Source organism: Notolepis coatsorum, assembly GCF_963971535.1.
Source record: "Notolepis coatsorum genome assembly, chromosome: 3".
Classification (NCBI taxonomy): Eukaryota; Metazoa; Chordata; class Actinopteri; order Aulopiformes; family Paralepididae; genus Notolepis; species Notolepis coatsorum.
Genome location: NC_140167.1, coordinates 71,089,834 through 71,100,939, shown reverse-complemented (window position 1 = coordinate 71,100,939; position 11,106 = coordinate 71,089,834). Strand labels below are relative to the sequence as shown.

The 11,106-nt window shown below is 44.8% G+C and overlaps 1 protein-coding gene across 1 annotated transcript; it reads left to right on the top strand.

Moving 5' to 3' along the window:
* The first annotated feature begins 838 nt into the window (after positions 1-838).
* On the top strand, positions 839-9,134 carry s1pr1 (sphingosine-1-phosphate receptor 1). Its single transcript, XM_084310679.1, has 2 exons — positions 839-972; positions 6,519-9,134. The coding sequence occupies exon 2, from the start codon at positions 6,718-6,720 to the stop codon at positions 7,837-7,839; it is 1,122 nt and encodes a 373-aa protein (XP_084166805.1). The 5' UTR covers positions 839-972; positions 6,519-6,717; the 3' UTR covers positions 7,840-9,134.
* Positions 9,135-11,106: the final 1,972 nt, after the last annotated feature.

Here is an 11,106-nt window from a genome sequence, read left to right as displayed (position 1 = left end):
GGGGCAAAAGGCTGAGCAGCAGACCTGAAGAGACAGAGCATGTGATTGATGGGCGGGAGAAATGGGGGCAAGGGTGGGGTAGGATGGAGATGGGGGTGTCAAGGGTTGTGGTTTGGGGTCACTCATGCACATAGCTTGAGTTAATGTGTGTGTTTGTGTGTGTGTGGGGGGGGGGGGGGCATTGTGCACAGCTGGTGCATTCCCAGAGATGAAAACTAAATTATTCATATCAGTGGAATATTAGTGGAATTTAATTGGAGTTTATCACTATTGTTCTCATGATTACTTTACTTCAATTTTTGTGCAATTTAATGCAGTGCCCTAATTGTTGACAAATTAATATTATTGTAACACAAAACATTGCTGTTAAGGAGGTCTGCAATATGAACAGCTTTTTAATGTGGACTGAGTTTATTCTGGTTGATATCTGTTGTTAAACTCCTGCTCTGCTTCACATTTTTACATTACTTACAAATAATACTATATTGCATAATTAAGTTACATCCTCCTAACACCTCCGTGTGGCCACTGGCCAGTATGGACAGGTCACTCAATAAAGGGCTACAGCCAACCCCACCCGTCCCATAAGGTCAGTCTTGCCTAAAATACTTCTGAATAACATCAATCATCGTGGCCGTATGTATCAACCTTTAACGATGACCAATCAGACCATCATCATGATCTCGAGTGGACGCCATTATAAAAATTTTAAAAAGCGCAGTTGATACAGTTGACATTGACACAATGATCATCATCCAGAAATAATGAGTCGTGGGGGAGGGGGAGGGAGAACCCCATCAGTAACACCCAGAGGGGCATCTCATTCTCCAATGTTGCGCCGAGCGCTCAGTAGCTAGAGGAGCGAGAAGCGCGCACCACGCACCTCTAAACGGGATCATTTCAATTCCCAAATCAAGGATATATGACTATTTAAAAGTGTTTGCTTTTGGCGTTACGGATTTTTATACTGAGGTAAGCCTTTTCAAAATTACTCCTTAATAAAAATAGTAGCCTATATATGTTATAGCCGCGAATACACTTGTTTTATAGTTGTTATATAGGCTGTATATATTTTTGAATAATCGTATACAGTGGTAATATTTTCTGGCTCATTGTACGTAATCTTTAAAGTAACTTCAGATCATGGACGGTGGAAAGTGGAAAGGTCCATCCAAGCCGACGCCACATAAAGTTCAATATACTTCAAATACACTTGAAAGAATTCGCCACTCTTTCCCGTTACTTAAGTTTCACCACGAGTAGCCTGCAGCAATGTTGTCTATCTCGTCGTGAGTTGGAAATCCAGAATCCACTGCCCAGAGAGAGAGTCAATCGAATCGAATTATACACAAAGCCTGAAGGCTTTATTATGGAATATTGGAGGGAGCAGTCGGCGTCGATATGGCGAGTCCAATTATGGCAGCAAGATAATTAAACTAATGGACGGACTCGGGAGATCGATGACGTCTTCTTTTTTCTTCAACGTTCCAACCAACTATTAGAGTATAATAATTCGATTTATTACAAAATTATAGGATATAGGCACGATACGACTTTTGAACTGAACTATTCAGTATACGAAAACGAGTACTGACAAACGAGATTTGGTTATTCAAAAACTATTCTTGATGGCACATTTCGGTATCACTTCATTTGCCAAATATGCTGAAAGAAAGTTAATAATCGCCAGTGGACAGTGCACACGACAGAGTAATGCTAATGAATGTGCAGGCGGTATCTGGCCATTGGAGCATGTTACTGTATATAATATAATAAATAATATTATGTTAGTTATTCATATTCGCAGCGATCGTGGGGACTACACAGCTGTTGCAGCAGCGCTTCATTGAGGATACTATATACACATAATGTCTACTCATAATACTCAGAATACTGCAATACCTCAAGTTCAAGTTCTTTAATAGTTGTCATACAGAAGTACAGAATACTTTCATACAAAATGCTTCTTACTGTTACGCTCCAGAGACTGTGCTAGACAAGATAGTATCAAATAACATAATAACATAATATAGCATGAATTTAGAAGAAGAAAACGAGGTCACAGTGTTCGGTATAGACATATGTACAATGTTCTGAGTTACCATATAATATACAATACACAATACTATGCAGTGTACTAATGTACAGTACTATCTAGTGCAAAGCAGAAATGGGATGAGGTACAATTTTAGGTACAATTTACAGTAAGGTGTACGAGTTGTAGTGCAATCCTTCATCCATAAATATAAAGTGTGGGGAGTGGGTGCTACAGTGTGTTTGTTTAAAGTGGGTGTGTGCTATAAGTGTGTGGAGTGGGTGCTACAGTGTGTTTGTTTAAAGTGAGTGTGTGCGTGTGGATGTGTGTGCTATGTGCGTTTGGTGGTTGTTGTTGTGTAGTGTTCATTCATTGTTCGTTTAGCAGCCTGATGGCCTGGGGATAGAAGCTTCTTCTGAGTCTTTCTGTGCTCGCCTTGAGACTCCTGTATCGCTTGCCTGACCGCAGCAGTTCAAAGAGGCAGTTGTTCGGGTGACTGGAGTCTTTAATGATTCTCTTAGCCTTGCCCTTGCAACGCTTGTAGTAAATGTTCTGGAGGGTGGGGAGCCCCCCTCCAATTGTGCGTTCGGCTGAACGTGTCACTCTTTGTAGTCTGCTTTGGTCTTGTGCAGTGCTATTCCCAAACCAGGAGGTGATGTTGCCGGTCAAGATGCTCTCTATTGTACATGAGTAGAAGTTCTTAAGGATCTTCTGGCTGACTTGGAACTTCCTTAGGCGCCTGAGGAAGTAGAGGCGTTGTCGTGCCTTCTTCACAACACTGTTAATGTGTGTGGTCCATGTCAAGTCCTCGGATATGTAGGCTCCGAGGTACTTAAAGCTGTTGACTCTCTCAACCGGTGCCCCGTCGATGCTGAGGGGGCTGTAGTCCTTGACCCCCGACCTCCTGAAGTCCACAATCATCTCCTTTGTTTTGCTGACGTTCAGGGAGAGGCTGTTTTCCTGGCACCATCCCGCCAGGACCTTGACCTCTTCCAGGTAGGCCCTCTCGTCGTTGGCAGAGATCAGGCCCACCACCACTGTGTCGTCAGCAAATTTGACGATTGTATTGCTACTCCGCTGAGCCACACAGTCGTGTGTGTACAGGGAGTAGAGGAGGGGACTCAGAACACAGCCCTGGGGGGCCCCTATGTTGAGGGTGATGGATGAGGAGGTGCAGTTGCCTGCTCTCACCACCTGGGGTCTGCCAGTCAGGAAGTCCAAGACCCACTGGCAGAGGTCATAGCCCAAGCCCAGGTCCCTGAGCTTGGCTATGAGTATGGAGGGGACTATGGTATTGAATGCCGAGCTGTAGTCGATGAATAGCATTCTCACATAGTTCCCCTGCCTCTTGTCCAGGTGTGATGCTGCTGTGTGCAGCACATGGGATATGGCGTCCTCCGTGGACCTGTTGGGGCGGTATGCAAATTGCAGGGGGTCCATGTTGATGGGGAGGGAGGAGCAGATGTAGCCCTTTACTAGCTTCTCGAAGCACTTCATGGCTATGGAGGTGAGAGCTACAGGGCGGTAGTCGTTGAGGCAAGCAGGCTTGGATTTTTTGGGTACAGGGATAATAGTGGACTTCTTCAGGCAGGTGGGGATGACAGCCTGTTCTAAGGACAGGTTAAATATGTCAGTGAATACTGGGGCCAGTTGGTCGGCACAGACTTTTAGGACGCGGCCGGGGATGCCGTCTGGACCTGCTGCCTTCCTGATATTCACTTTTTTAAAGGTCCGCCTCACCTCATGCTCTGTTACCCTGAACACTGCGCCTCCATCAGCAGCCGACCCCCCCCCCCCCCCATTGCCGAGGCTTGTGAGCTGGTGTTGTTATTACCAGCATCAAACCTCGCATAGAAGGTATTGAGGTCATTTGCTAAGGAGATGTCACTGTTCAGTTTGAGGGAGGCGCCTTTGTAGTCTGTCATCGTTTTGAGCCCCTGCCACATAGCTCTAGAGTCAGCTTGTTCAAACTGGAGTTCAATTTTCAAACTGGAGTTCAATACCTCCCAAGGTTTAGATTTTACCCAGTAACTACCCTATCATTACCATGTCTTTATCAGTACGTAACTGGTAGCTATGGTTTCGTGGTGGTAGTTAAAGGGGAATTTCACCAAAAACAGTGCTGATTTATTTTGCACATAATCTCAAGTACATCCAAAAACTCTAAACCGTTTTGCACAATTTTGTTTGAATATGGCCACCGGTGATGTTACTGGGGAAAGTGAATCCCTGTGTTGTGTTAATTACAGTAGCCTACCATGACATTATGTAGATGAAAAACTAAATAGCAATACCTTGTTTTATGAGATCTGCTACCTTATCATTTAATTAATGAGCAACTGCATGCTGTTATTTCTTGGTAGTTAACCGTTATCTGGATCATTTAATCTGTGTATTTTAAAGCAAACAATTTCCCTTGTTATTTCATGGTAGTTAACAATAGTTTACCATTTTCCTTAGTTAGCAGCTAACATTTCATTGCTAAGTTATATTCTCCGGTTAGTTCAATGTATAAAATGTCATGTGATGTATGTGATTAGTCCCCATAACTCTGCCAATCCGCAATACTCGCTTGTACTTGTGCCGCATGGTGTTCTATACATAAAACATAACTACATTGTTAATTCTGCGTGTTTCTGACTTCACCTGTCGAGACCATCATTAGTCCCCAAAATTACGCTTTAGCCTTCAAAATGAATTAAAATTGTATTTAATAATCAAAGTCAACAAATTAATTACCAGATTACGGTTTGAGGCCATAAATATCATATATATAAAAAAGGGTCTTTTGGGACTCGGGTGATGTCCAATGTCCATGTCAGGTGGTGCCAGTGGAGGTCTGTTGGGACTGAGGTGATGTGGTGCCAGTGAAGGTCTGTTGGGACTGAGGTGATGTGGTGCCAGTGGAGGTCTGTTAGGACTGAGGCGTTGTGGTGCCAGTGGAGGTCTGTTAGGACTGAGGTGATGTGGTGCCAGTGGAGGTCTGTTAGGACTGAGGTGATGTGGTGCCAGTGAAGGTCTGTTGGGACTGAGGTGATGTGGTGCCAGTGGAGGTCTGTTAGGACTGAGGCGTTGTGGTGCCAGTGGAGGTCTGTTAGGACTGAGGTGATGTGGTGCCAGTGGAGGTCTGTTGGGACTGAGGTGTTGTGGTGCCAGTGAAGGTCTGTTGGGACTGAGGTGATGTGGTGCCAGTGGAGGTCTGTTAGGACTGAGGTGATGTGGTGCCAGGGGAGGTCTGTTGGGACTGAGGTGATGTGGTGCCAGGGGAGGTCTGTTGGGACTGAGGTGATGTGGTGCCAGTGGAGGTCTGTTGGGACTGAGGTGATGTGGTGCCAGTGGAGGTCTGTTAGGACTGAGGTGTTGTGGTGCCAGTGGAGGTCTGTTAGGACTGAGGTGTTGTGGTGCCAGTGGAGGTCTGTTATTAGGACTGAGGTGTTGTGGTGCCAGTGGAGGTCTGTTATTAGGACTGAGGTGTTGTGGTGCCAGTGGAGGTCTGTTGGGACTGAGGTGTTGTGGTGCCAGTGGAGGTCTGTTATTAGGACTGAGGTGTTGTGATGCCAGGATCTGGTGTGAGTTAGAAGTCGGGTGGATGTGTTTGAGACCAGTTGGAGTCTGTTGATGGAGCAGCACTGATGCTGTAGATGAGTGAGCTGCAGTAGTGAAGATGGGAGGAGATGAAGATGTGGATCAGTGTTTCAGCAGCGTGAGAGAGAGGGCCTTATGTAATGTTGTAATGTTGTTAAGGTGGTAGATCTAAGACCACACCAAGGTCTGGGAGGAAGGGGAGACTTTTATTGCAGATAGACAGGAGTCCATGTGAGAGAGGGGTGGGTTGTGTGGGGATTTGGTGCTGAGGTATATGTGAGTGTCATCAGCATAGCAGTGGACGTCCAGGTTGAAATGGTAGAGAATCTGACCGAGAGGGAGGATGTAGATGATGAAAAGGAGTGGGCCGAGTACAGAACCTTAGGGAACACCTTATGTGACAGTGGATGTGACAGAGGAGTGGTTGTGAAGTGAAATGAAGTATGATCTGTTGGAGAGGTAGGACCGGAGCCAGCTGAGTGCTGTGCCTTCAATACAGAGGTCTTCAAGTATAGTGAGCAGGATGTTGTGACTCAAGGTATGGAAGGCTGCACACAGGTCAAGGAGGATGAGGATGTTAAGCGCTATGGCGTCAGCGGAGGTGAGGAGGTCATCGAGTACTTTGAGGACTGTAGTTTCCGTGCTGTGGGCGAAAACCTGACTGGAGGGGTTCAAATAGGTTATTGGAGTGCAGGTGGGTTTGACGTTTTTTGTAGCGACAACACACAAATATATATATTACTACATATAACATGCTCCAATGGCCGGATAATGCCTTTAAATCCCCTTGCTGTCATTAGAATTATCAGCAAATAAAGTGGTATCGATATTTCAATGTATTGAGATATATATTGAGCCTTACCAGTGCTAAAAGGTTTCTATTTTTTCTTCTCCACAGGACTTGCACAATGGGGTCCGGAGAGGTTTTCAGAATATCTGGCTACAATGAGGATTATTACTTGACGTGAGCATGAAATGATAGCACATCAAGAGAAAAGGATTACTTCTGCCTGCTGTGCCGTGGTCTGCCAGAGCCCTCTACTGGACATACATTTAAACTACTGACTGGCGGATCTATATTCCTGACTAAACAGGCCATGGCTGATTCCACATATTCTGATTTGATAGCCAAGCACTACAACTATACCGGCAAGTTCCGCAAAGTGGAGCAAGACTCCAGGCTCAAGGCAGACTCTGTGGTTTTCATCATAGTATGTTGTTTCATTATACTTGAGAATGTCCTGGTCCTGGCCACTATTTGGAGAACCAAGAAGTTCCACAAGCCAATGTACTACTTCATTGGCAACTTGGCTCTGTCAGACTTGTTGGCTGGGGTGGTATACACGGCTAATATCCTGCTCTCAGGAGCCAACACCTACAAACTGACTCCAACACAGTGGTTTTTCAGAGAGGGGAGCATGTTTGTGGCCCTTGCTGCATCGGTATTCAGTCTCCTGGCCATTGCTATTGAGCGTCACCTGACTATGCTCAAAATGAAGTTGCACAACAATGGCAACACGTGTCGTGTCTTCCTCCTCATCAGCACTGTGTGGATGATAGCTGCCGTCCTGGGCGGCCTGCCGGTCATGGGCTGGAACTGCATCGAGAGCATGAGCAAGTGCTCCACGGTCCTGCCTCTCTACCATAAGACTTACATCCTTTTCTGCACCACTGTCTTCAGTGTTATCCTCATGGCCATTGTGGTGCTGTATGCGCGCATCTATTGCCTGGTGCGCACGCGCAGCCGTAAGCTGGTTTTCCGCAAGGTCTCCAACGGCCGCGGCAGCAGCGGAGCCAACAGCAAGAGTTCGGAGAAGTCCATGGCCCTCCTGAAGACGGTCATCATCGTGCTCAGCTGCTTCATCGCCTGCTGGGCGCCACTCTTCATCCTCCTGTTGCTTGACGTGGCTTGTGAAATACGAATGTGCACCATCCTCTACAATTCAGAATGGTTCCTCGCCCTGGCCGTGCTCAACTCCGCCATGAACCCACTGATCTACACGCTCACCAGCAACGAGATGCGCCGGGCCTTCCTCAAGACTCTCCTGTGCTGCACCGCCTGTGTCCGGCCATCATCCGGAAAGTGCTCCCGGCCCATCATGGGAGCAGAGTTTAGCCGCAGCAAGTCGGACAACTCGTCCCACCCCAATAAGGACGAGCCGGAGTACTCGCCACGGGAGACAATTGTATCATCTGGGAATATCACCTCTTCTTCCTAAAGAGCCTTCGGTGTTGAATGTTTGGGCATGTATATATATGTTGTGTGTAGTCTGTGCGGATGTTTGTTTAATTCGCACATGTATAGAGTTGCGTGTACAGTATGTGAATGCCTTCTGGCCGGAGGCTGCGTCGGAGGATCTGGACCGTACTGTATGTCAAGTTGTACAGTTGCCTCTGCGATCGTTATTCATGACTCTTTTCAAAGGGCTTTTGTTGGAACTACGAAGCAACTGAAGGAGAGTGACTTCTGAGAACACGTAGCAAACCGTGCAGGTGTTGGACTGGAGAGAAGGGATGTATTTAGCATGTTCCACGCCTCCAATCCTTCTCTCTGAACACCCCCCCCCCCCTCTCCGTCTTAAGACAATGTGATAAGGAAGCACTTAGAACACCCCCCCCCCCCCTCCGTCTTAAGACAATGTTATGAGGAAGCACTCAGAACACTCCGTCTCGCTCATCTTCAGGAACCTGCTTCGTTTACGAATGCAGGAGATCTGAAGTTTGTTTATGTATTCAAGCACGGCTTGCTGCAAAAGTGCCATCTCATCAATCTGTTATAGTCATGTACTGACCCTCTAAAAAAATTCCTGATGGAAGAGTGACTATAGTTGTAGCGCTTATTGCTGTTGAAATATTTAAGAAATACAATTAATGAAATACCCGTATTTCATCAACTTAACTAGGGACGGCTAGAAAGATGTCCTACTCCTTGTTTGAGAATGTATTTTGTACTTATGTGTGTTCTTTCAACTCTGTCGGATTAAGATGTTAGTAACAAACAATGTAGTCGCAATAATAATTTATATTTGAAACAATGAGAAGAAGGCATTATTTTCTGACTGATCAACGACAAGATTTGCCATACAGTATGTTAAAATGTTCACTATTGTCCAATTTCTTTAGATACAGTCATTACATTTGGTTATGATGGTCAGAAAACAAAGCACAAAACTGGTACCTTGTGTAAAAAGGCAGGATGTACCCAACTGTGATGCTCTTTGATGTCATTGAACTGGGCAAAATATTAAGAGTATACTGCCATAATTTACATTAGGTATTAAGGGAATATGTACAAAAGTATAATGTTCTACAGAAACATTACATGGCTGAATAGGGTTATCCATGACCAAGGACAATGACTTAAGTCAGGGGCTAATTAATCACTGTATGTTTGCCAAAATGTGTAGCTCATCTGCCCCCCCATGTGGCCTGAAGTCCTATTTGCACATTGTAACTTTTGTGTTGTCTGTGTTGAGTGTGTTTTTCTAGCTCTTAATAAATATTGGAATAGGAATAGAAACTGCATTTTGATTATGAATTGACCTGGTTTGACTCAATGTACTAACTGTAGCAAGTGTCCTGTTTATTTACAGAGTTGAAAGTGAAATGTACCTGCTTGTGTTGCTGATTCAGCAGCTCTTCAGTCGTGGCACAAACAGGGACGCCTGTAGGAACTCAACCAAGACGTTGTTAGTCCACTAGTCTGTCTTCATGGTGTGTTTTCTTCTCCATGCTGAATGAGTTTATTTCTTGAAAAATGATGAGCACAAATGAAGATGCCATTTTGCACTATTGCATGGGGGAAACACTAAAATCTTTACAGACTTATTTATGAAATCAACAAATTGATTAGTCGACAAAGTCCCTTGATTATTATTCAACTAAGAATTTATTTCGTCCAGGACAGCCCTAAACCATGGCCACCATGAGGCCCCTGGGCCAGAAAGTGCTATGGGCCCCCCTTACCCTCAGGGAACAGATGTAGAAATAGTCATTCAAATGGTCAAATGAAAATACAACAGCAGCTGCCTGGAATTGAATTTCCTGCTCAATTGTGATTGTTAATCATAGTGTCATCTTTAGTTTAGTTTAGTTTAGTTATCTGACAAATATTAAAATACATGGTATACAGCAAGTCATGCATCCTAGAATTATCAAGGATAGCGTAAAAAAGTCAGACTTATTTCCATTGTGGTCCTTGGTCTCAGCAGCACATAGGATTTACATAACAATTATTATCATCAGCTACATTGCTAAAAGTAAAATTAAATAAATACACCAGCGTTAATAACTTTTCTTACTAAATGTACAGATCTTATATACACTAAAGCAGGACCCCTCCCTCCACTGTCAGCCTCCCGACAGTGCAGTACTCAAGCATGTGTGTCATGGAGGCTTGTATGCAGCCCAGGTAACAACAGGTTGTGTTTCAATACCCAGAAGTGCTCTGGGGTGTGCCATGGATTGTGGTTTGATAACTCTCCCAAACTCTAAGGTGTAGCAAGAACTCCAAGCTGGTTCATTAGCGATATCATTTGGTGAAGAACCAAGCTCATCCAATGTAAGACGGGACATCTGAAGGTTGACCCCCATGGCCGCCAGCGAGATCAGCTTTTAAAGCAATCAATCATCATGTTGCACATGTGGAATTGAACTCTTGCACTGAAGGACCATATAACTCTTTTAAAGTCAATTCATATCACTCAAGAGTGTGAATATGATATATCACAATAAAGTACTCAACCTCTACTGTCTACTATGAAGGAACACAACACCCAACACAACTTACTATCTTTAGATAATGTTAGAAAACATTGTTCCTCTGAAGACTTCAAATTCAAACTTTTATTTAATCTCGAAAGATCATTGAAAGCAAGCTCTCATTTACATTGATGTTGAGAGGTACAATACATAATACAAAAACAATATAGAAACAGAAAAGTCAATCAATTGTTTAAATGAAACAATATAACTGGTATTTACACAGTGTTTAAATGAAACAATAACAACATAACTTCCCCTCTTTGGGAACCCCTGATCAATAAGCAGCAGGCTCTGTGTCCATCACCCTCTCATACCCCTTCACCATTTCTCACCATGTAAATGCAACAGAGGTTTTAACGGTGTGTGAACAGCTTGCTCTTGCTTGTCGGCAAACGATGTGCAAGCAACAGTATTTCCTCTGCCGCCGCTGTCCCACAAGAGAACTGTGGCGGGCTCCGAAGAAGGCCCTTGACCTTTGAGAGAACTGTGGCGGAGAAGGAGGCCCTTGACCTTTGAGAGAACTGTGGCGGGCCCGAAGGAGGCCCTTGACCTTTGAGTGGCTCTTGACCTTCTGTTGTGTCTGTTATACCAGATGGCTGTTTTCTGCACGACCGCAGGGTTCTTCTAAGACAGGTGGGTAGCTGAGAAGAGAGTTCTCACCAGAGACTTGACGTAGGTGTCGTGGCCACAGACTGTCTCATCAGAACACACGTCTTGGAACA

Excerpts from the sequence above, each read along its gene's own strand:
- s1pr1 (XM_084310679.1), top strand. The coding sequence starts at position 6,718 with ATGGCTGATTCCACATATTCTGATTTGATAGCCAAGCACTACAACTAT.